The sequence below is a fragment of the Asterias amurensis genome, chromosome 12 (genome assembly GCF_032118995.1).
Source record: "Asterias amurensis chromosome 12, ASM3211899v1".
NCBI lineage: Eukaryota > Metazoa > Echinodermata > Asteroidea > Forcipulatida > Asteriidae > Asterias > Asterias amurensis.
Genome location: NC_092659.1, coordinates 1,535,573 through 1,561,666, shown reverse-complemented (window position 1 = coordinate 1,561,666; position 26,094 = coordinate 1,535,573). Strand labels below are relative to the sequence as shown.

Below are 26,094 nucleotides of genomic sequence, written 5' to 3'. Positions count from 1 at the left end.
AAAAAGTGTACAAGGCTATAGCCTTGTGAACTTTTTAAATTTTGCTTTAAAAGTAGCCTTGTGAACTATTTAAATGTTGCCGAAAAAGTAACAAGGCTATAGCCTTGTGAACTTTTTAAATGATGCTGAAAAAGTGTACAAGGCTATAATCTTGTGAACATTTTAATGGTTGCTGAAAGGCTATAACCTTGTGAACTTTTCAAATGTTGCCGAAAAAGTGTACAAGGCTATAGCCTTGTGAACTATTTAAAGACTGCCGAAAAAGTGTACAAGGCTATAGCCTTGTGAACTTTTCAAATTTTGCTTAAAAAGTGTACAAGGCTATAGCCTTGTGAACTTTTTAAATGTTGCCGAAAAAAGTGTACAAGGCTATAACCTTGTGAACTTTTTAAATGTTGCCGAAAAAGTGTACAAGGCTATAGCCTTGTGAACTATTTAAAGACTGCCGAAAAAGTGTACAAGGCTATATAGCCTTGTGAACATTTTAAAAGTTGCCGAAAAAGTAACAAGGCTATAGCCTTGTGAACTTTTTAAATGTTGCTGAAAAAGTGTACAAGGCTATAACCTTGTGAACTTTTTAAATGTTGCCGAAAAAGTGTACAAGGCTATAGCCTTGTGAACTTTTTAAATTTTGCTTTAAAAGTAGCCTTGTGAACTATTTAAATGTTGCCGAAAAAGTAACAAGGCTATAGCCTTGTGAACTTTTTAAATGATGCTGAAAAAGTGTACAAGGCTATAATCTTGTGAACATTTTAATGGTTGCTGAAAGGCTATAACCTTGTGAACTTTTCAAATGTTGCCGAAAAAGTGTACAAGGCTATAGCCTTGTGAACTTTTTAAATGTTGCCGAAAAAAGTGTACAAGGCTAGAACCTTGTGAACTTTTTAAATGTTGCCGAAAAAGTGTACAAGGCTATAGCCTTGTGAACTATTTAAAGACTGCCGAAAAAGTGTACAAGGCTATAGCCTTGTGAACTTTTCAAATTTTGCTTAAAAAGTGTACAAGGCTATAGCCTTGTGAACTTTTTAAATGTTGCCGAAAAAAGTGTACAAGGCTATAACCTTGTGAACTTTTTAAATGTTGCCGAAAAAGTGTACAAGGCTATAGCCTTGTGAACTATTTAAAGACTGCCGAAAAAGTGTACAAGGCTATATAGCCTTGTGAACATTTTAAAAGTTGCCGAAAAAGTGTACAAGGCTATAACCTTGTGAACTTTTTAAATTTTGCTTAAAAAGTGTACAAGGCTATAGCCTTGTGAACTTTTTAAATGTTGCCGAAAAAGTAACAAGGCTATAGCCTTGTGAACTTTTTAAATTTTGCTTAAAAAGTGTACAAGGCTATAGCCTTGTGAACTTTTTAAATGTTGCCGAAAAAAGTGTACAAGGCTATAACCTTGTGAACTTTTTAAATTTTGCTTAAAAAGTGAACAAGGCTATAGCCTTGTGAACTTTTTAAATGTTGCTGAAAAAGTGTACAAGGCTATAATCTTGTGAACATTTTAATGGTTGCCGAAAGGCTATAACCTTGTGAACTTTTCAAATGTTGCCGAAAAAGTGTACAAGGCTATAGCCTTGTGAACTTTTCAAATTTTGCTTAAAAAGTGTACAAGGCTATAGCCTTGTGAACTTTTTAAATGTTGCCGAAAAAGTGTACAAGGCTATTATCTTGTGAACTTTTCAAATTTTGCTTAAAAAGTGTACACTTTTTAGATGTTGCCGAAAAAAGTGTACAAGGCCTTGTGAACTTTTTAAAAAAGGCTATAACCTTGTGAACTTTCAAATTTTCCTTAAAAAGTGTACAAGGCTATAGCCTTGTGAACTTTTTAAATGTTGCCGAAAAAGTGTACAAGGCTATAGCATTTTTATCAATTTTGAGCAAAAATTTATGTTGCTGTTTTATTCCCTAAAATGATGCAGTAGGCACTACAGATGCCTTTTTATATAACTTGACCAATGGTTTTGGCTAATTTTGCAGAAATATTGAAATTAGAGAATAATTAGGCAAAAAATAAGTGCTTAATATACATGTACATCGGTGCAAGGATAAGAAATTATCAAATCAAACTTGGAAATTAGGAAACAAAATAACAACATTTGAAGTGGTTGTATTTCTTCTTGTTTTTTAATGTACTGTTAAAAAAGATGGGTGGAAGTTTGTACAGAATGCAGGAAGGGAAATCTGTTGAAAGTTTCGCCAAGTTTCAGTGACAGAAAAATCCAGCCAACTAAGCCAACAAATAAATAAACATCTTTAAATGGTGATACAATTTGTCAAATGTGAAAATTATTCTGGATCCAGAACCTTCAATATTATTACAATTCAGGAGGTTTATTCTGTGCATCTTACAAAATACACAAAATAAAAGGTTTGGACACAATGTGGATTATTTCTTTCTTCCTTTAGGTGATGGCTTCACTTCTTTTGAGAAAATTTGAAGACTCAAGCAGTTTTGAGAAAATCCTGCATTCATGAAAAGTCCTTAGAGTTCACATGCCTGCTCTGAAGTTGTTGCACTTACTTGCTATAAAACTGACAATTTTATGTACATATTTATTAGTGAGAAGGTTAACAAACAAAGCATCTTCCTTTAACTTGAAAAGCCTGTTCCAATAGATATATTATTTTTATATTATTAACCTTAAAGACACTGGACACCTTTGGTAATTGTCAAGACCAGTCTCCTCACTTGGTGTATCTAAAATAACAAACCTGTGCAAATTTGAGCTCAATTGGTTGTCGAAGTTGCATGTACTTATGGAAGAAAAAACACCCTTGTCACACAAAGTTGTGTGCTTTCAGATGCTTGAATTTGAGACCTCAAAATAAAATTCTGAGGTCTTGAAATCAAATATTTTAGTGAACAAATACTTCTTTCTCGAGAACGATAATACTTCAGAGGGAACCCTCTCTCACAATGTTTTAATTATTAACATCTCTCCATTAATCGCTAACAACTATTTTGAGCATTTACCAAGAGTATCCAGTGCCTTTAAACTTGAAAAGCGTTAGATGTGTTATTTATATTGCTAACCTTGAATAAGGTTAAAACTTTGCCCGTTGGAAAAATTAATAAGGTGAGGTTTTTTGGTTACTGATCGAAAAATCCAGTTGTCAACCACTGGTTCTTCTCAGAACCCACACTTCTCAAAAGATATTTACACATAAGATTTGTCGCGATTCAGAACCGCAATGTGTTGTGGGAAAGAGTATGGGGCAGTTTTCCATGCGATGTATGTTGTCATGCACGACTCGCGCATGCATTGCCTGTATCTTTGTGTGGGTTCAACAGCGCCCTCTCTTGATACTTTGATATGGCGATAAACCTTATGGTGCTACTGCAAAAACCTTGGTGCTCAAGCAGCTTTATAATAAAATAAAGCTGTTTGTGCACAAAAAAAGCTCAGCATGACAAAACTAAGCTTACCAGCTCATTTCTGCTAAGCGAGAAACTGTTATTTAAGCAATGTTTACTGCCGAAGCAGCTCTATGAAGTTGGGCCCTAGTTTGCTCACACTGGGCGAGAACTCTAAACATGATGAATGTCTGATCATGAGTTGGCTTTAATTTGACCTCATTTCCTTGTTGGTCTGTTATTCTCTGGCCGATGGGTCTTTCTGGTCAACAGGTCCTTCCGGTCAATTCGTCCAATCAAATCCATGGGTCCTCCGGATTAGTTGGTCCTACGTTTATTTACTAGATGGTTTCTGTGGGGTTGGATGGATCAGATTCCGTTTGATTAACGTATTGATGAAAGAGATGATTCCATCGTTTATCTGACCTTATTTCCTTGTCCGTGCATTCTCTGGCCGGTTGTTCCTTTGGGTCGATGGGTCTTCCAAATCGGTTGGTGCCACTTTCATTTACTAGATTGTTTCTGTGGTGTCGGATGGATCACATTCCGTTTGATGAATGTATTGATGAAAGAGACGATTCCGTCGAGGCGTTCTCTCTTCAGGAAATCCAGGTAGGTGTCTCGCTCTGATGATCTGATCAAGCTCGGATGAACCTTCTTGCCTTTTGGCTGCGTCTGAATAAATAAGTAAACATGACGGAAAATTAAAATTATACAATAAAGCACATGGGATATCTGAAATAAAAAGTCGCACCCCCTGCCTCTTCCAAGGTTGTATCACAAACTTTGGTGGGATCCCTGGCTACATGGTAGTGAATGGCTGTAAGGCTTTTGAATGGCACCTTGAACAAAGATATTTGTAAAATAGGGACACCGCCAGCAGAGGGCCCAGTTGCTAGAAAGGCAGCACATTAATCTCATGGTTTCACTCATTTCTCAAAATATTCAGCAACACAGCAAGTAGTACTCTCAAGGAAGCTTTATACCATCATTATCTTGAAACCGTGTAAGTTTAATGTTAATATGTGGACATAGTATTTTTTGGTGTACAAAAAGCATCAAACCCTTTAACCGTTTGGCCTCGCTGGCCTCTCCAACTGACCTGTTTGAGGAAACTGCAGGCAAACGGCAGCATGGCCATATGTAGATGTATTGAGAATGCTTCGTTGATGTGTTTAACCCCAGTCGTCTGTAACGTCGTCACTGGGATATCAAAGACTACCGTCTTGTTGGAGTGAAGGAAAGCTTTGTTTCTCCACAAAGCGTTGCTCATATCTAAGATGTATTGGTTAAGGAGCTGGATGCCATCCCTCATGATATTCTGAAATAACGAAAGGTGAAAAGATTGTGTTAGCACTGTATACTCGGTACTTATCCGAGTTCTGTGAAAGAAATAGATGGAAAGTTGTTTATTATTTCAATATTTAATTGTTTCTTTGCATCAAGTTTTCAAGATACCAAATATTACACTGTGAGTTTTTACATGTCATACATGCATCTGGTATAAAAAATACTCCCAAAGACAACTAGAGAACCCTAGTCGAAACATTGAGCTTTTGTTTTTAACAGCTCTTTTTTGAACCAATAAGTTCACTAAAAGCTTGCCCAAAGTTGTGTGACATTTCAGCCAGTCTTCATTTTCGGGATTCAGCAATTAGTGTTTGTGACCAATGAAGTCATGGTACCAGACATTGGCATGTCGTTGCCGAGAGTTTTAGTGCATTAGACTCAAGTTATGGTGGCTTAGTCATCAGGATGTGGGTTCGAATCCCGATCATAACTTAACTACAATTGCTTCTCTTCACCCAGGGGTAAATGGGTACCTGTGAGGGCAGAGATGGTTCTTGTGATTGATTTTGCATAGTGTGCTACATACATAGAAGAACAGATATTTGCCCAAGGAAGCTGAAATGGTGTAAGGAATGAAATAAATGGCCCAGTGACTAGGGTTACCAATGTTTAAATTGCAATAATTTCTTAGGAATTGCACGATAGATATAAATAATAATCTTACCGTGAAGAGAAGGTCAGACTCCTCATTGGAAACCATCTTCTTCAGGGCTTGAAATGCATCTTTGTAACTATTACAGGGGGGAAAAATAATAATGAAAATTATAAAAAATAAATCCAAATACTTCCTAAAGCTATCAAACAAATTTATGACGATGGTTTGAACAAATCTTTCATGATAGATAACAAATATGGTTCAATTTGATGACAGAAAAATCAAACAAAAGGTGACAGGTGGGGTGTCGTGGTCGAGCGGATAAGAGCATCAAATTCAAGCTCTGGTGATTCTGTTCAGCAGAGTGTGGGTTCGAATCCCAGTCGTGACACTTGTGTCCCTGAGCAAGACACTTCATTATAATTGCTTCTCTCCACCCAGGGGTAAATGGGTACCTGTGAGGGCAGAGATGGTGTGGTGATTGATTTAGCCGAGTAGCGCATATAGTGCGCACAGGCTGTATACTCCCCAGGGAACCGAGATTGTTTAAGGAATGATTTAAGGCCCATTGACCAGGGGTAATAGTGTTGAAGTGCCATGAGCGTCACTGCGTGACAGACCTGAGCGGTATATAAGAAGCCATTACTATTCTGACGAAACAGGGAGGAGGAGTCTTTTTCACTCTAAACTAAGCTGACTTTATATTAGTGCTGGTACTTATTATTAAAAACAAACTTTTCATTATAAAAAAAAAGAAAAAAAGATTAAACTTATAATTCTAAGAAGATTCTTTGATTCTAGATCTCAAGAAAATACAAACTTTACTTTAAGAGCAAAAGACAACATTGGTTATACTGCGATTTGAAAATTCTCCCTTACTGACAGATTTCTGATAAGCAATACATAATCAACTGCTCAAAAGCTTAAGAAACACATACTTGCAGATGATTTTACAGAGCCGAGAACAGGACATGGCGTTACTGGCAAACAGAGCCCTGTAGAAAGTACCAGACGACGGGACGTACGCAAATGGAACTCCGTATCGTAGATGAAGACATGATATCTGTCCAGAATAATAATAATGTTTATAATAATACAAATAATAATGGCATCATATGTAGCTGCAATATGCAGCCAATCAAACCAGGAATACAGGCACGAACCCCTTCTCTTTGCTGCTGACAACACCAGAGCTTGGGTCCAGTGTTTCAGACCGCTCAGCCACGACAAGCCACAAAAATGAGTTTAATTGACAGAACAAAACGTTGATGTCAAAACCATCTTACCAATTCGAAGAACTCTAGCACATAATGCATGAGTAACACATTGTCTTTTTCAATAATGAGTCCGAGACCACTGATTCTGTCGACGTACGTTGTTAACTCTTGAATGGTATGCAGAGCCTGGAAATTGTCTACACGTACCTCGAAGACGGACACTCTGAAAGAGTCGAACCAAGAAATGAAATAGCAACGATTATGAATTTATAAATAGCGTAACTCTCTGCATATAAGAAGTGTCTTATGGTAAGTACTCTTAAATCATTACAATGACCCCATCACAATGACCCCATCACAATGACCCCATCACAATGACCCCATTATATGTTAATCTACCAGCAGTGAATAGCACCTGGACCCATATGAAAGTCATGTTGCATCTTAAAGGAACCTTACAGAATTGGTAAGAAAAAAACTTGTCTAAGATCACAGATTTAGAGTTTATTGCTCAGTGAGCGTTTTATTCATTTTTTTTTTGTGCATCAATGTCACGCAAAATGTGTTGTCGGTTTTTCACTATTTTCTTGTGACCCAGATGGTTGATCGATCTCCTACAGGTTTGTCAGTTTATGTATATGGTGGATTACATAAAGTGCTTACACTGCTAGCAACTGTTTTGTTAGCATAACTTAGTTCTGTAATGTTCCTTTAAATTATTATTTTTGTTGAGGGGAGGGTCTTACTGAGTCTGTGCAGGAAGAGAGTCCCCTATGTGTTGGATCTCTGAGGCATCTTTAACAGCTTGGGTGCAGATTGTATCGGTATGGCGAGGGAGCTCGATGGACACGTAGTTACGAAGAAGCTCCGTCAGCGTGTAGATGATCTGACACTTGAAGAAGACGGACGAGCAGAAGAATAAAGACCGGAGCGGCTCGAGGATCAGGTCGTTCAACTCTGGGAAGTTATGAATGATAACAATGATGTTAAAATTGCATCGGGATGAAGAATTTTAATTTTGGTTTCACCACACACACCGATGTGTGTTAGCACTGTATACTCAGTACTCTACCAAGTTCTATGAACAAAATAAAATCACAGACATATAACTTGGGTTGGATTTGAACTAACGACACATGCAATTCAAGAGCAGTGTCTTACCACCTAGACAACCGAGATTGCTTAGATTTAAAGCCAGTGGACACTATTGGTAATTGTCAAAGACCAGTCTTCTCACTTGGTGTATCTCAACATATGCACAAAATAACCAGCCTGTGAAAATTTGAACTCAGTTGGTCGTTGAAGTTGTGAGATAATAATGGACGAAAAATCACCCTTGTCACACAAAGTTGTGTGCTTTCAGATGCTTGATTTCGGGACCTCAAAATATCTAAATCTGACTTCTCGAAATCAAATTCAAATATTTTAGTGGAAAACGTTACTTCAGAGGGAGCCGTTTTCTCACAATGTTTTATACTATCAACAGCTCTCCATTGCTTGTTACCAAGTAATTTTTCATGCTTACAATTATTTTGAGTAATTACAAATAGTGTCCAGTGCCTTTAAATCAAAAAACGTAAACTTACTCTGGAACGGGTAGATTCTGAATCTGGTGATGAGCCTCAGGATGTACGGCCGATAATCTGAACCGTTCCATGTGTGGAGATACTTGACTAAGAAGTTTTCACACACTGGAACGTCTTCCTGTACATGAAACAGCGGTATGGTAAAACGGAATCAGTTAGAAATTGAAAATTTAGCAAACTTTCGAAAATTTCGAATTTCTTTTCAATAATCCGTATTTGAATCCAATTTCTTGACTTCTGATTGAAATAGACCAGTTGGACCGGTACTTTATTGAAACACCTAAAAAGGGAACCAGGGAACAAAATATCCATATTCATCTGAATACGGAAAGATTGGTTTGTTTTCAGGGAACTTTCTGCAGATTTAGGAAAAGTTGGAAGATCTGAGTACAACTTTCGGCAAGGAAAGTGGTCTGTAAAATGACGTTGAAAATGTTGAAATATTTGGGCAGTCTCTTACGTGCAAGAAGTCGGTAAAGTTGATCAGAGTCTGAAGCAATCTCTCTGCTCTTGAGTTGGGACCGTCAGATGAGTTATCCAGTAATTCTAGAAGAAAAAAAGAAAAACAAACAGGTATGGGGATTCTAATACTGCAGCTATCCGACCAGGTAACTGAAAAAACATAACACTGCTCAGAAGGGATTAGAACCCACCCTTGTGTTAAGAGATGCCCTTACCTTGATGTAAGAATTGATAAAGCCAGAAGCTTAATCTCTGTACAGTGTGTTGTTCTGAATGGCAACAGATAGCATGCTGGAGGTATGGGGATTCTAATACTGCCGCTATCTGACCAGGTAGCTGAAACAAATCATAAAAAGCACATTGAATTTAAAGGCAATGTATACTATTTGTTTTTATCCTGCGTAAATGTAGATATGTACAATAAAACTAATCTGCGAATATTTAATTTCAAAATGTGGTCAAGTTTTTGAGGTATGGAGTGTTTTTGTCCGCGCAGAAAGAATAATGCGTAATGTGAGACTTTGGTGGCGCTAGGTGGCAGCAGACTTACCAGGTAAATTTCCATTGTTTACCTAGTTCTAAGCATGCGCACATTACCGAGAACAATCAATTTTACCTGGTTGTCTGCTGCCACCAAGCGTCCTGAAAGTCTCCCATTGAAATACAAAATCTTAGAGATGTTATTGTCAGCATAGCTCCATGCTGTCAGTAACGCTTGTCAGAATAAAATATTATAAACTGATTACTTTTTCCAATACCACAGAACTTCACAGTGAAATGGTTTTCAAAACCCCGTATACTATCAAAAATGTTTGTACTTTTTATTGCCATTAGTTTAAAGGCAGTGGACACTATTGGTAATTACTCAAAATAATTATTAGCATAAAACCTTACCTGGTAACAAGTAATGGGGGAGGTTGATAGTATAAAACATTGTGCGAGACGGCTCCCTCTGAAGTGGCGTAGTTTTCGAGAAAGAAGTAATTTTCCCTGAATTTGATTTCAAGACCTCAGATTTAGAATTTGAAGTCTTGAAATCAACCATCTAAAAGCACACAACTTAGTGTGACAAGGGTGTTTTTTCTTTCATTATTATCTCGCAATTTTAAGCTCAAATTTTCACAGGTCTGTTATTTGATGCATTTCTTGAGATACACCAAGTGAGAAGACTGATCTTTGACAATTACCAATAGTGTCCAGAGTCTTTAAAGAGTGATTCCCAAACATATACCTTCCCATTCAAAAAAACTACTCAAATCTATCTTTTCATTTACCTCCAATCTATTCATATTTTTTAGTAAGTCCTCAAACGTCTTGATGTGTTGCAGCGGTACTTTGCCCTGACGGGAACCAGGTAGTTGGTAACCAGCATCCCCTGATCCATCTTGTGACATCAGCGAGGAACTGACCTTTGGGATAACCTCTAACTTCTTCTTCTTGGATTTCTGAGAAGCGGAAAAAAAGAAAAGAAATAAAAATTGTTGATCAAATCCTTTTCCACCTTACCTCATATGATTTTTAATTTTTGTAAAATATTTTTTTTAGGAGTGGTTGCAACAGACGGTCTCTTCGAGGCCCGCAGGGCTCCACTAACCTGGCCCAATTTCATGGCTCTGCTTACCGAAGCAGGGAATTCTGCACTTATGTCAAGAGTATTTCCGGTTTAGCAGGGAGATTTTGCATGTGCGCAAGCGTACTCTTACACAGCCAGCGCAGAGCCACAAAATTAGGCGCTGATTTTGGCTATTGACCCTAATCAACTGCCACCAGGGCTCGTTGCCACACACTCCTTGGGCTGAAACAGGGTTACCCCCTTCACGGTCTGTAGGGATGTAGGCATGGGTATCATCCACTAGAACCCTGGTTGGTAGATGGAAGAGAGAATGTTCAATTCAACTCGAGCACATTCCATATTTTAACTCATAATATTCTTAAAATTGCACTCATAAACATTAATTATTTGTATAGTATTGCATGGGGAATAAAGATTATAACTACGTACCTGTGTTGACTCTTGCGCAGGACCGTGCAACCTCTCCAGAGCAGCAGCCTCTGAGCCTTCTTCCCGATTCCGTAGCCGCTCTTTGACCTTGTCGACCTCCGCTGACCACGCCTTAACAGTCAGACGAAAGTACACCCTCTGAGTGGGCGGAGCCACCAGGGAGACAAGATGGGGGCGGTACATCTTGTAGACTGAGAGTAAACCTGTGATGTGAGGTTGGACTCCCTGAATAATTATAAGAGAAAATTCTCGGTTTTGATCATGCAAACATCATCTTGTCGAACGATATTCTTTTTTCAAATTTTTGGTCATGACGAAACAATTTTTTTTATTTCAACAGGTTGATCTTACCACTCTCTTCTGAAGACTAAGAAGGCGGTGAACTCTAAAAGCAAGAACGTCTTCTTTCCTCGTGAGAAGGTACAGCAGATGACAGACTTGAGGACACTGGGGGGCGACAGACAAAGTAGACTGTGTTAAATAGTTTTTCGAAGTTTGTTGATTAATATTTGGCGAGTCGCGGCCTAGTGGTCAAGCGCATCAGACCAGGTATTGTATATAAAATAATAATAAACAAGTTTTTATATACCGCTTTTCACACCTGGGGAGTATAAAGCCTGTGCAACAAATATGCTCTACTAAGCTAAATCAATAAAAAGAACCATCTCTGCCCTCACAGGTATCAATTTATCCCTGGGTGGAGAGAAGCAATTATAGTTAAGTTTCTTGCTCAGGGACACAAGTGTCACGACTGGGATCTGAACCCTTGGCCTTATATGCATGTAAATTTCTCGAACACTAATTGTTGAGGGAAGGAGTTTGCCCCCAACGTGGAAACAAGTCTCAGCACGCAGCTTACCAGAACGTCATTCTCCACAAAATGGAAGAGGATCCCATACAAGGCATGGAGGTCGTCACTTCCATCCAAAAGGTCGTAGGTCAATATCATCCATTTCAGCAACAAACCCTGAAGGTTTAAAGAAGGGTAAATCGGAAGATAGTGACAAACTTGTCAATATTTCTTTTTCAATAACCACATTACTTCAAAGTGCAATGTTTCTAAACTTATTGAAAGCTACTGTAGGCTTCTTACCAAAAGTTTGTATTGCCAATCATTTTAAGAGTGATAACCAAACACATACATTCCCTTTAAGGGCACTTGACATTATTGATAATTGAGAGCCGTTAAAGGGAAAGTATACTATTGGTAATTGTCAAAGACCAGTGCTCTCACTTGGTGTATCTCAACATATGCACAAAATAACAAACCTGTGAAAATTTGAGCTCAATTGGTCATCAGAGTTGTGAGAAAATGATGAAAGAAAAAACACCCTTGTTTGACAAATTTGTGTGCTTTCAGATGGGAATAAAAGACTTCTTTTTCAAAAACTACAATACTTCAGGGGGAGCCGTTTCCCACAATGTTTTATGCTATCAACAGCTCTCCAAAGCTAGTTACCAAGTCAGTTTGTTTCGAGTAATTACCAAGCGTGTACCTAGTTACCAAGTCAGTTTGTTTCGAGTAATTACCAAACCTGTACCTTCCCTTTAATAGTATAAAACATTGTGAGAAACGGCTCCTCCTGAAGTAACGTAATTATTGAGAAAGAGGTAATTTCTCACCCAAATACTAAGGACTTCAGACCTGAAGCCTTTTATTAGGCATCTGAACAGTTCTGAAAGTGCACACTTTTGTGCATCAAGGGTGTTTTTTCTTTCATCATTCTCTTGCAACTCGATCAATTGAGCCAAAATATTCATAGTTTTGTTATTTTATGCGTATGTTGGGATACACCAAGTCAGAATACTGGTCTTTGACAATTACCAAAGGTGTCCAGTGCCATTAAAAGAACATGTAGCTACCTGTATTTCATTTGAAGGTTTATTGGTGCACATCCATGACACTGCTTTAACCACAGCTTCTTGAGGAATCTTATCCGATGGGAGGAGACTTTTGATGAGGCGGGAACTGATGGAGTCCGCTAAATCATCCAAAAGAGAAAATAGAGTAAGCCGTACTAAACTGATTACCAACCGAAAGGATTTTGGTACTGACAGGCACAATATTTGGTCCTTAGAAAACAGTAGGACAATTTTATTGAGTACAAGGCTGACTTAAAGGGTCAGAGTACTTTTTGTAGGACACAAAACACAATGTCCACAGATTTACATTAAACTCACACAGTTTGAAGATAATCATGGTGGAAAGCTTCCCTTAAAATATTACTTGCTGAGGTGCTGTAATTTTTGAGAAATGAGTGAAACAAGTCACAAAAATAATTTGCTCGTCTTATGAGACAACAATTATTTTAGCATGTAAACTGTGTTTTCATGACACTGTTGTACTCATTTCTCAAAAACTACAGCACCTGAGCAAGTAATATTTTAAGGGAAGCTTTCTACTATCATTATCTTCAAACTGTGTAAGTTTGATGTAAATCTATGGACATTGTGAATTGTGTTAGAAAAAGTACCCGAATCATTTAAAGCCATTATACACTTTCGGTAAACAGTATTGTCCAAGTCCCACACTTCGTGTATCACAACTTATATATAAAATAACAATCCTGTGGAAATTTAGGCTCAATCGGACATCGGAGTCGGGAGAAAATAACGGGAAAACCCACTCCTGTTTTCGCGCGTTTCGCCGTGTTATGACATGTGTTTATAACAAATCCGTAATTCTCGTTAACGAGAATTTATATTGTTTTACCGTTTTCTCAAAAAGTAAAGCATTTCATGGACTAATATTTCAAGAGAAGTCTTTCACCATTACTTTCTGTAAAGCCTGTAAATTATTTGTAAATCTGTGGACTTTTTTTTTTTTTCTGTACCGAAAGGGTCCAATGGCTTTAATAGACTTTTCACGTACAGTTTAGGACTTTAGTTTTTCTTATTCCTGGATGCATTATAAACTCACAGAACTTTGAAGACGCAGCCACGTCAAGAAGTTGAGAGATGTCCTTAGCTGTCAAGCCTTCCCTCTTAGCAGTTAGCTCAACTTGTTGAATGGCTAGAATTAAAGCTGCATTCCCTCGGACCTTCCTGTTGGAAAAATCTTTGAAAGAGAAAATCCAGAGATATTAATTATCCTATATAACGGGCGATGGGGGACGCAAAAAAAGGTATAAGAATGAAACAGGTCAACTCATACTCCAACCAACTCGCGCTCCAATTTTTGTCAAAATGTATCATTTATTTAAAAACAAATACATGATTAGATTATAATTTTAATTTATAGGGAACAAGTATCTTTCCAATTAAACAGTAATTTCACTTTAAGAACCTCTTTACTCAGAATGAATTAAAGTAAGTGCATTTTTGGGGTGGTTGGAGTACAGCGATTGAGTTGTTTGGGGTACGAGCTGGTTGACTAAAATATTTAAACTGTGGATAAGGCACCTTCAGACCTTTCAACAACATGGGTCTGAACATCCAATAAGGAAATGACTAATAACACTTTTCTCCTTTTCCCTGCAGAAAGCCTGCCTCATTCAGCCTGCCTCATTCACTAATTAATTACTTGTTCTACCTCTGGACACCCTAGATTTTGTCCTTTGTGTTTCCATCTTCTTGTGGTCAAACCTGCCTCTTCCATCCAACTGCCTCCCCCTTTATCTCCCTATTCATTGTTTACCCATTGCCTATTGTGTTTTTTGTTTATTCTTTTCTCTCTCTATAGTATTTCCACTTCACTGCTTATGTTACACAAAGAAACCTGTTCATGCTTTTTGTGTTGTCATTTTGAGAAAGAAGACTCTTCTAGGGTTGAATTCTCAGGCCATTAACTATTTTTTCGCAATAAAATTAAATATTGAGGTCTATTTTGATTCGGGAAGAGCTGCGTACAGCAATGGAGGACCAACGTGTTTGGAGGGCCATCATCCGATGCTCTGCATCGACTGAATAAAACGAATGAATGAATTCACTCACCATTTTTGAAAAACTTGATAGCCATACTGACGGTGTATGAACTCCCTTGGTCGGTTGCAGAACTTTTACTACTTGTGTTTAGACTGTTTGGTGATTTACGCTTCTCTGCTGTCGGGGTTGCCATTGTTAGGGTTGGCAACTCTGCAATCTGTTGTTTGTAAATTTAAAATAAATAAAATACATATCTGATCAATAACTGTATCTGACTTATGCTGGCAAAAATGTCAAAAAAATAAGCAGATAAATAAATTACGCGTTTTCATCAGGGTTTTAATTGTGGGGGAACATCCCAAAGACTCGCAGAGCTTTTTTGTAGCTCCAATTTTGTAGACCAGATTTTATTAAACAAGACCCACCAGAACCAAAAGTAGTTGAGCATCTCATTTGTCTGATTTATATTCCTGATGCTAAAATCAGAAAAGTTTCCGTATACGGTATAGCGCCACCACTTTTTCATTCAATGTGACACAAGTCCACGCTGGTCCAGATCGCAACGTTAAGTTTATATTTTTATTTTTAACTAAGAGTAAGATGGGGCAATTAACTAGATTAACTAAGAGTATCGTGGAGCAATTAACTAGACTAGTTTTATTGCTCCATGTTTATGATCATGTTATTATCCAAATCCAGACCAGGGTTCTTGAGCCCATCTTTTGAATTTTAAAAGTAGCTGCACTATAATATTTTACTTTTCATGAACGTTCTACTATTAAGTAATAATAGTATAACTAGGCAGTAGTACTACTACCAGTACTACTATAGTACTAGTAGTACTATAGTAGGAAACTAGGAAAAGTTTCCGTATGGCGCCACCACTTTTTCATTCGATATGATATAATATAGTATCTAATTTACCTCAATGAGATATCCCTTTTTGTAAAAATGAGTGAAAAAGTGGTGGCGCCATACGGAAAGTTATCCGGAAACTAGAATTGATGCTTAACAATTAATTAATTTAGTTAGGCCTAACTAAACTTTATTTTTGGAATTTAAGTTGTAAAAATTGCAGTTGGAAAAGGATTTTTAGCCATAACGGTTTATGATGGTATGATGATAACGTTACAAAAAATGTACAAGGGAAGTTTTGAACACAAACGGCGGGTGTGGTTTTTAAAATACCATACCATTTGAAACTTACCTCACAAATTAGTGTCGGAAATGGACGGCCAACCGCTTACCTAGTTATCAGTTCATTCAACAATAACAATCGCTCACCAAACCGAACTCTAACTCAGTCAAGATACATCATGAATTCCATACAAATACAACTTCTCAGCGTTTCCCAAAAATTATATCATGTATTCTGTCAACTTTCTATGGAGGTGGTATTGGAAATATCAGAACATAACTTTGTTTTGAAATACCGTTAGCGTTACGATGTTGAACTCTATTTATTTTCCGCACTTTTTGAGAATCGAAACAAATCAACAGTTACACAGCGCCCTCTTTTGACACAAACCAAAATAGGGGCGTATAAACATGCGAGAGAAGAAGGGGCTGGGCGGATGTATCCTCCTCTTACCAGTTTTCACGGTATTATGCCCTTTTCTTTGAATTGGGAATAATGATGCGATATATCAACCGATGCCCTAATTATCATCATTTGTTTATATTAAGTATGCAAACATAAATTAAAACTTGATGGACATTGAAATGTTCACACTCCACACCGATCTTTAATGACTTCAACTTGTCCCATTTGTTTTGAGTTTTTCCTGTTTTCAAGGCAAACGAGAAAGACTGGTGAAGCCATACGTGGAAGAAATATCTGCAGTGACTGCAAGTGTTCCGTGAGACTCTGTGTATGACTCTATAGCCATCAGTTGTCTTCATTTTATTCACAATATTTTTTATGACATTAAAAAAACTACCATGGTAATTTGCCAAAAAAAAGTGTGAATAATTAATGGCTTTTAAACCTGATTTACATTTATTTTTAATACAATTTTCCCCCTTAATATTTATAATAAAGCGTAAAAATAAAAAGTGATAATAAAATCACCAAGCTGATGTTTAAATTTTAATATTAAATAATAATTATAATAATCTTGATACGAGGGTTAAAAAATTAAATATTAGAAATTAATATAAAGGCACATGGCTTCTTTAAGCCGATGTATTTTTTTTCCAGAATGCTCAGCAGAATGTTCAGTCACACATGATTTGATCACCGTGAATTGTGAATTGAAATAGTGTTTGATGAAACTTATTCAGTGGGCAATTTTTTTGTATATGGCCTCAACATTTTGTACCTTGTAGAAATGTCTGAAAAACCAAACTTTTTGCATTTACAAGTGCAAATAACCACAAGGCAGTGGACACTATTGGTAATTACTCAAAAAAATCATTAGCATAAAATCTTTCTTGGTGACGAGTAATGGGGAGAGGTTGATGATATAAAACATTGTGAGAAACGGCTCCCTCTGCTGAAGTGCCATAGTTTTCGAGAAAAAGGTAATTTTCCACGAATTTGATTTCGAGACCTCATATTTAGAACTTGAGGTCTCGAAATCAACCATCTAAACGCACACAACTTCGTGTGGCAAGGGTAATCTTTCTTTCACTTTTACCTCGCAACTTCGATGACCGATTGAGCTCAAATTTTCACAGGTTTGTTATTTTATGTATATGTTGAGATATACCAACTGTGAAGGCTAGTCTTTGACAATTACCAATAGTGTCCACTGCCTGAAACTTTGAATCATGGTTTATACAATACAATACAAACATTTTTAGCACAGGGCCACCAAAAATTGCACCTCGATGGCGGCCATCTTGGATTTCAAAATGACCGCCATTTTGGATTATTAAGCCACCCTCTGTAACATCCACTCCACCAGTTCCTTCGTCCTCAGCTTCCGAGGCGTCTTGAATTGATTGACGGAGGCCGTGGTGCGAGACACGGTATAGTCTCGTAGCTCCTTAAAGGTACCTGGCCGGACAACGTGCGCTCGGGCCGGGGAGATGAAATGCGATTTACGGCGGTTCTTGTACAAGTCGTGACCTTTCTGTAAATTTGCATCAAACTAAAAAACAAAACGGGGGCAGGGCAAAGAAAATCTGATTATTGCTGTTTCAAGGTTCCAAAGGTCAGGGTGAGATTCATTGCCAACCAAAAAGTCTGAAACTGTGAATATTTCTTAGGTAGTTGAATGATATCAACGTTTGTAACCCCAGAGTTATAGATTCGAATGAGCTTTTGAGAACAGTATCCTGGCGCATTAGAAAAGTAGACCAAAGAGCAGGATTTTATATAATGTGGGAAAAACTGTCTGATTTTCTTCACCAGGCCGACAAAAAGTCTGAATTCAGATAAAAAATGTCTGATAATATCATCCCTGAAAGGTATCAAAATGATTGGTGTATGAAAGTCGCAGACAGTGTTCATGTTTTCATCAAATTCAAAGGAACAATCAGAGTCAACTTTCAGAGACTAAATTTTAAACACTGATTTAAAAAAAAAAAACTTACCAACCCAGTAAATCTTCAAATATATAGGATCGGAATAACAATCATCAGAATGACAACATTTTGCAAACATTTAGTTGGGAATGTTACACCTTTCTCAATGAGTAAAAAAAAAAAAACATTTGATGCTTGTGAAAATGTACTCATGAATGTCATCTGTTGTGCTCTCGTGTGAACGTACCTGTAATCGTTGCTCATCAGTGATTTTCATATCTCCAGGGTCAACTTCCACAAACACGACGTGGAACAGATCTATTTATATAGAATATACAAATATGAGTTGTGTGCCTTTGATAATAAGGTTAACGTCAATCATTATTACTGACGAATAAACACATAATAGGCCTCCCTGCGGCCTTGATTGGGGTCGATAGGGCAATACAATTTCATTAGGATTGTTTACTGGGGGAATAAAAGAGCGGCCACGAGTTGGTCTTAAACTGTCGTTCAAAACCGGAAGGGTCAGGCTCCGTCCTCTCGTCTGAAGCCCTGAGCGCGTACGCAAAGCAGGTGCAATGTTGTCAAAACAACTGCGCGGGGCCAAGCTAGCCTGTGCCAATTCTGGAGCCGAAGCCGGTATTCCGCAAAGGGCCCGCGTCTTTATCCGTCTAGTTTAAACACCCCCATGTGACATGCTCTCCACTTATATGAATAGCGAGACTGTCTTGGGATATGAGTAAAAATGAACTTTTTCTCAAAAACTTCGTTTCTTCAGAGGGAGCCGTTTCTCACATTGTTTTAAACTATCAACGGCTACATCATTGCCTTTTGGGTGCTTTGGGTCATAGGTAAAAACGTTTTATATGAAATAAATATGACTGAAAAGATGTTTTACAATAAAACAAATTAAAGGCAGTGCAATATTGGTAATTACTCAAAATAATTATCAGCATAAAACCTCATCTGGTATTGGGGAGAGGTTGATAGTATACAACATTGTGAGAAACGGCTCCCTCTGAAGTGACGTAGTTTTTGACAAAGAAGTAATTTTCCACGAATTTGATTTCGAGACCTCAGATTTAGAACTTGAGGTCTCGACATCAAGCATAAGAAAGCGCACAACTTCGTGTGACTAGGATGTTTTTTTCTTTCATAGTTATCTCGCAACTCCGACGACCAATCAAACTCAAATTTTCACAGGTTTGTTATTTTACGTATAATTATGTTGAGATATACACCAAGTGAGAAGACTGGTCTTTGGCAATATTACCAAACGTGTCCATTGTCTTTTTTATAATGAGTCATACAATATTCCTCTAGTGGTCTCCCTTAATACTTCGTGATCTAACACGGTCTGTAAATTTGTGGATGCGTATTTTTCACGAAATGTAAAAACGAATTGTTACTGACCTGAGGTTGTGGGGTCATACAGAGAGCTCTCTGCGCATGTCCAATCAATCAGCTGACATCCAGCCCAACCTTCGACTGTCTCAGTGACTGCCGTTGCGACAATAGAACTATTTAACATCTCGCCTACAAGGTTCAGAAGCTCCCCAATCCTAACAGATTAGGAGAAGAAATAATTATTTCATAAATATTTCATAAATATTTTAGAAATAGTTACAGGCAAGACTGAGGCCCTTTTCGAAACCAAGGCTTTGGCTTTGGATTCGGCCTCAGGCTCCGTCCTCTCGTCTGAAGTCCTGGGCACGTAAGCAAAATACGCGCAATTATGTCAAAACAATCGCGGGGCCAAACTAGCCTGAGCCTGAATGTGGAGCCGAAGCCGTGGTTTCGAAAAGGGCCTAAGAGTTTACAAATCAGGGACTTTTGGGGCGCTAGGTGGCAGCAGACTTACCTAGGAAAATCCATTGTTCTCTGTAATTAGAGCATTCCGAGTAGGCCTATTAAACATACACAATGGCAGTTTACCTGGTGGCCACCTATAGCTTTCCAAAGTCTCCAATTAAAAAGTAAGGGTAATTATATTTCATGGAGAACTCGTATAACTACGGAGTTCTAAAAGTGACAACATTTTGAATTTCATTATTTCGTCAGCATGAGATGAAATAATCAGGAAGACGGCATTATATTTTTAAGATATCGCCATCTCGAATTTTCCCAGGATCATCATCTTGTGTTCATGACGTCATCCTTCAGTAAATTATTTCAGGATCTCAACATGTCTCATGGAGTTTTCAGGGCTCCATACTTACCTGTACTTCATCTTGAACACCGGACAGTTCTCATGGAAACCAGTTACCTCTATGACGTCACCGTTTCTATAGCGATACAGTCCGGTCCTTGTCGTCATCACGAGTTCATAATTCTTACCTTTCTCCACCTCGTCTAACAAAAGAGTCTTCGGATTTTCTTCTGAACTGTTGGTAAAAAATGAATACCCCAAAATGCAGGTTTTTAAAGCGAAAGTATACCTCTGGTTTTTTGGAACCGTGTAGAAATACAATAAAATTAACCTGGTATAATTTTTGACATATCGCCGAAAATCCTGAGCCATTATGTCCACGCTGGAAGAATAGTCCGTAGTTGGAACACACAACCTGACAAGAACGCTTCGCAGATTCAAATTTGGTGGATAAAAACTGAGCATGTTTTACATTAAAGGAACACGTTGCCTTAGATTGGACGAGTTGGTCTATAAAAAGCATTTGTAACCGTTTGTTATACAAATCAGTATGGTTGGAAAGATGTTTTAAAAGTAGAATACAATGATTCACACAAATGTGCCTCGAAATTGCGCGCTTTTCCTTTCCGAACTAACACGGTCGGCCATTTATGGGATTCCAAAATTTGACTCCCATAAAAGGCCGACCGTGTTAGTCGCCGAGGTAAAAGGAAAACTCGGCAATTTCAAGGCGTGTTTGTGTGGATCATTTTATTCTACATTTACAACATCTTTCTACCCATATGCATTTTATAACAAACGAAACGCTTTTCAAAGCCCAACTCGACCGATCCAAGGCAACGTGTTCCTTTAAATCCGTATTACTTCAAAGTGAAACGATTCTAAAAAATACTTTATACTTTTGAAAGCTGCAGTAGCCATACTAACCAAAAGTTTTATAAGCATCAAACGTATCATAATCTTCCCTTTAAGCACTTTGTCCCGTATTAAGCACTGGACACCTTTGGTAATGTCAAAGACCAGGGCCTAATTTCATAATTTTGATTTAAAATTCAATAGGTATTTTGATGGGGGTCGAGAAAGTTACAAGCTTTCATTTGAGCCATTGCTCGAAAAAGTCCGCCAATTATTGGTAGCAGTGAAATAAAGTGCTCAAAATTAGTTTTTGTCGGGATCCCGACAGTATATCACGTGACCAATTTTTATCCGTTTTTTAAGAAACGTTTTAAATTGTTGTCATGGTTCCTGACCATTAAAAGTAAAAATAAAAAAAAAATCGTTAGAGCGGGTGATACTCTTTGAAATACCATTCACTCAAAAAAATATAATTTTTAATGTTTGGGGCCAAAAATCTGACATAGCATCTTTAATATGCAACAAATGGAAATTTGGTTGGTGTCTGTTTTTATCAAGGAACAAATTTCATGCTAAGCAAATTTTTGTGCTTACAGGCTTTATGAAATTAGGCCCAGTGTTCTCACTGCTTGCTGTATTATAAACAAAAATGCAAACCATTTAAAAATCGGTGACAATTTTTACTGAATTTGTTATCGAAGTTGCAAGAAGAGAATAACGATAGAAAAGAAAACACCCTCATTGCACTGTGTGCTTTCAGATGTCAAAAAAGGCTTCAGGCCTGAAGTCTTTTAAAAAATATCTGAGAGAGAAATTACCTCTTTATCAAAAACTATGTAACATCAGAGGGCGCCGTTTCTATCAACAGCTCTCCATTGCTCGTTACCAAGTTTTTATACCAAAATTATTTTGAGTAATGGTGTCCAGTGAGTGCCTTTAAAGCCACAATTGAACTTTCAGAACTATACCTTTGGTCTTCTGGGATGAATTCAAAGATGCTGTTTAACGGTAGAAACGCATAGCGTGGAACCTCTTCTTTCATCCAGACGTTAATTGCGATAATTCCAGCTTCAGTACCTCCAAATCTTAAACTGCCAACCACAAAACCTACCAAAATAATCAAGATAATTATACCATCATAGGGATGATATTAAAAGAACACGTTGCCTTGGATCATCGGTCGAGTTGGTCTTTAAAAAGCGTTTGTAACCGTTTGCTATAACATGCTTATGGTTATAGAAAGATGATTTAAAGGAGAATACAATGATCCACACAAGTTTCACTCGAAATTGCGTGGTTTTCCTTTAACCTCGTCGACTAACACGGTCGGCCATTTATGGTAGTCAAATTGTAGACTCCCATAAATGGCCGACCGTGTTAGTTCGCAAAGTAAAAGGAAAACCACTCAATTCCGAGGCAAATTTGTGTGGATCATTGTATTCTACTTTTAAACCATCTTTCTAACCATATGCATTTTATGGCAAACGGTTACAAAAACGCTTTTTAAAGACCAACTTGACCGATCCAAGGCAACGTGTTCCTTTAATAAATGACATGTTTTTAACAGCGAGGTTTAGCTGCACGTTACGCGAGCAAATACATGAGCGTGAACGTCAACAAATGTGTTGTGTCTGGGTGACGTCGCCACTTTGAGCTTACTGCATTCTCACGTATGACGTATGGGCGCACATACGAACCTGACGTGAAAAATGGTAACTTCACGTATGCTAAATACGTGAGATTTTAACACACAATTTTCTGACGTTCACGCTCACGTCCAAGCGCAACGTGCAGCTAAACCTCCTTATACGTGCGTCTCAAGGCGCATATAAATATTCATTTCCGGACAGGTTTTTGAACATGGGAGCAATATTTATGTCGACCATATATGTTTCCATTGTTGGTAGTTCTGAGCATGCGTAAATTACCAAGAACAGTGGATTTACCACGGGACTTACTGGAAAGTCTGCTGCCACCTAGAGTTCCAAATGTCCCCCATTTTGCACCAACCTTTTCCGTAGGTTTCTTCAATCCTCTTTTTATATCCCAAGTGTTCAACCGCGTCCATTCCTCCAAGATGAGGCCAGATCCTCTTGACGATACCCTCGAAGCCTTTCTCGAATTCCTTCCGTAGCTCAGCGACTCGACCCACGTCTATCCTCATGTAGCTTTGAATTGAGCAACGCAATTCAGGCTCTAGGGGTATCTTGGCGCTTATCTTCCCCGTCGATAAATCAGAGAGCATCATCTCCCAGTTGGTCTCCACGCATTTCAGAGCTCGGTACAGTTGTGGCGAAAACATTGCCCTAAGTTGGCCCAGATTCCGGTCAGCTATTGCGAAGAGCATGTGGACGTATGCAGAGGCTGGTTCGTCAGAGATGAGGAAAGCCGGTCTGGGTGAGCTATGCTCAGCAAAAAGGAATTTATCACCGTCTGCAAAGAGCACGTATGGACACACAATAATACCACTTTTTGTGTAGGCAGCTTTGGGATGGATGTAAAGATAGCATCTCTTCTGTACTGGACTTGGTCGACGGCTGCCCTGATAACCAGTCAGACGGTAGAACTTCTTGCCCACAGCGTCTCCGGAATAAAAGAGACCGACGTAAGGTATCTTCTTCCCTACTCCCGTTGTTCCGGATGTCACCCCGAATCTCACGGGCTTCTCACCAACAATGACTCCTTCCTCACCATCAGCCAGCCTCTCGATGTACTTCTGGTAGTGATCGTAGGAGGTCAGGGGATGCTTCTTAACGAGGTCCTCCAAGGAGTGAATCTCTCCAAGACGGTGATGCCTTCCGTACTCCGTCTTCGCATCTCGTCTGGTCAGCTTCTGGAGTAATTCCTCCTGGGCTTTGCGTGGATTACTCCACATCTGCTTCATCTTAGCCATCAGGAAGGGCGTTGCTACTTTCTCTCCCTGGTGCCATCTGTAAGACAGGAGTAGAGTACGTAGGGTGTGGCTCTCTGAACATCGCAGGGACGAGATGTGGAAGGCGATCAAAGATGTAATGCCGATTAGAGCTGCCAAACTCCCTGGTATAAAACAAGAGATGGGTGAATATTTCACAACACATGCACACACAAAATCTTGCTTAAGTTCTTGCCACGCAGCCTTTTAGCGAAGTTTCAAAACATCGTTCTAGCTATTGAGTTGCAACCTGCCAGTTGTAGGTTTATTGTTACCATTTTTTGTTTTGTTTTTGCCCAGCAACTCCAAAGATAAATGACAAAACATAAAAACCCAGATATATTCAGAGTGATTTCTTTTTCTTAAAAAGTACGATTACATCACAAGTACAATGAGATATTCTTCGCCTTCGTGAAAACGATTCTAAAGTTCTCCGTTCTTTTAATTTTATGTAGACATGGTTGATGAAAAAAAAAAATCATGAACGCTGTGTGTGACTGTCAACTCTACCAATGATGCCCTCAAACATTTCAGGAGATTCAATTGGGGCCGATGCTAGCTTCCAAAATAAACAATTTATTTACCACTTGTACGTTTTTGGCACTGTCTATTGCCTCTATACCTACTGCACAATAAGTCACAGTCGATTTACAAATAAAAGTTTCACAAAATGGCAACAGCAAGTTTGTTTTACCTGTTATGATTTTTCCAACGAGTTCAGTCTCATTGGACAGACAGAGTGAACTTAAAACGGCAACAACCATAGACGAAACAACCCCATAAGCCACACAGCGAAACCCCCATGTCACCGCCATTTTGAAACGTCAGTGCAATGGACAATAACTATTTTGTACAATATTGTTATGTGATTTCACCCAAAAAGATCTGCGCTTATACACGGGGTTAATAGGTTGCTTGACAGAGCAAGGTCAAAACAAGTGTTCAAAAGGTGTGTGTATCTGGGGTGCAGATGGCATAACAGTTCTGAAATTATGTTTCCTTTAATCTTTGAAATCTTTACAATATGAACACTGTCTGCAAGTTTGTCTTACCTGTTATGATTTTGCCAACGAGTTCAGCCTCAGTGGACACACAGAGTGAACTTAAAACCGCAACAACCATAGACGAAACAACCCCATAAGCCACACAGAGAAACCCCCATGTCACCGCCATTTTAGGGAGGACTACCAGTACATCTTCAAACGCAATTGTTATAGGATTAAGGGATTATGGGGTTACTGTTATAAACCTCAGATAGCCTTTTGTTAGATTGTCACATATTAGCAGGGGTTAAGGTCATAATTATAGATTGGTCCCTTTGTGCCTCTTTCTCTTGGCTGGTGAGTTTGTGTTAGCAGGGGCGGATCCAAGATTTTCCAAACGGGGGGGGGGGGGGTGTTTTTTGTTTTTTTCAGAATGAAAGACCATAACGGTCTGGGAAAGCAATAACGGCTTGTGTTGGTGACGTAGGACCACAATGTTGGCTCTGGGTTAGCAACATCACCATTGTTTCACGTTTGCGATCAGTGTTGAGAGAATGTTGGTATCATTAAAGCTTATTTATTGGACCAACGATGGTTTTTAGTCCATTACATTTGCCTCGGCAACGATTGCAATTGACCAACAATGTTGAGGTCAGTATTGGCCAGTATTGGCCCAGAAAAAGTTTTCTATACCATTTTGTCAAAATGGCGTGGCGCTCAAAAAACAAAACAGTTTTAAAAATTATTAGGCTTTAATACATGCATCTGTTACATATGTTTTTATTACAATTAAGTCACTCATGTAGGCCTACCCAAATTTCCAGCATTTTTTAAACGCATCAAACAGCAACCCATTGTTGTGAAACTTTATGTGTTCCATTTAACTCATGCACCATTAGTACTACAGTCCATAGTCATTCGCCACACACAGAACGTATACACGCAAAAGTTGAAACATTTTCAAAAAGAAAGTAAACACATTACTGATTCTTTTCATATACATTGTATAGGTTTTGCCAGTTAAACCTACAAAAGAGTACATGAAATCACCGTTTAAGAATAGTATGCTTTCATAGTTACGAACTTTGTGAAACATCAACTGCTGTTTTGAAGCTGTAAACGAACATTCCATTCAAAGTTCTGAAGCAACAAAATTGTTAGATCGCAGTTTGGTCAGGACTCGGGATTTTGCCAAATCCTTTTTGTATTAAGCAATCGGCCGTCGGGTTTTGTTATCGAAAGAGCCCTCATGTGCAGCTGAATCGGTACTTTTTACGAATTTCTCCATACAAAG

The 26,094-nt window shown here is 38.4% G+C and overlaps 2 protein-coding genes across 3 annotated transcripts; both read right to left on the bottom strand.

Moving 5' to 3' along the window:
• Positions 1–1,913: 1,913 nt before the first annotated feature.
• Positions 1,914–15,910, bottom strand: LOC139945265 (centromere protein I-like). Its single transcript, XM_071942595.1, has 17 exons — positions 15,636–15,910; positions 14,498–14,645; positions 13,485–13,622; positions 12,428–12,546; positions 11,424–11,531; positions 10,916–11,011; positions 10,565–10,789; positions 9,837–10,007; positions 8,778–8,898; positions 8,561–8,646; positions 8,101–8,218; positions 7,261–7,471; positions 6,584–6,737; positions 6,236–6,360; positions 5,367–5,433; positions 4,455–4,673; positions 1,914–4,027 (listed from the first exon to the last, which is right to left on the bottom strand). Exons 2-17 carry the CDS (start codon positions 14,619–14,621, stop codon positions 3,857–3,859), a joined length of 2,253 nt encoding a protein of 750 aa, XP_071798696.1. The 5' UTR covers positions 14,622–14,645; positions 15,636–15,910; the 3' UTR covers positions 1,914–3,856.
• A 243-nt stretch (positions 15,911–16,153) lies between these two features.
• Positions 16,154–24,971, bottom strand: LOC139945266 (uncharacterized). 2 transcript variants are annotated; one of them, XM_071942597.1, is made up of 7 exons: positions 24,870–24,971; positions 22,917–23,942; positions 21,875–22,013; positions 20,122–20,286; positions 19,316–19,464; positions 18,147–18,217; positions 16,154–17,523 (listed from the first exon to the last, which is right to left on the bottom strand). In XM_071942597.1, the coding sequence occupies exons 1-7, from the start codon at positions 24,937–24,939 to the stop codon at positions 17,305–17,307; spliced, it is 1,839 nt and encodes a 612-aa protein (XP_071798698.1). In that variant the 5' UTR covers positions 24,940–24,971; the 3' UTR covers positions 16,154–17,304. The 2 variants fall into 2 exon arrangements, with proteins under 2 accessions (XP_071798698.1, XP_071798697.1); XM_071942596.1 differs by lacking the exon at positions 24,870–24,971 and adding an exon at positions 24,512–24,640 and having other exon boundaries at positions 16,157–17,523.
• Positions 24,972–26,094: the final 1,123 nt, after the last annotated feature.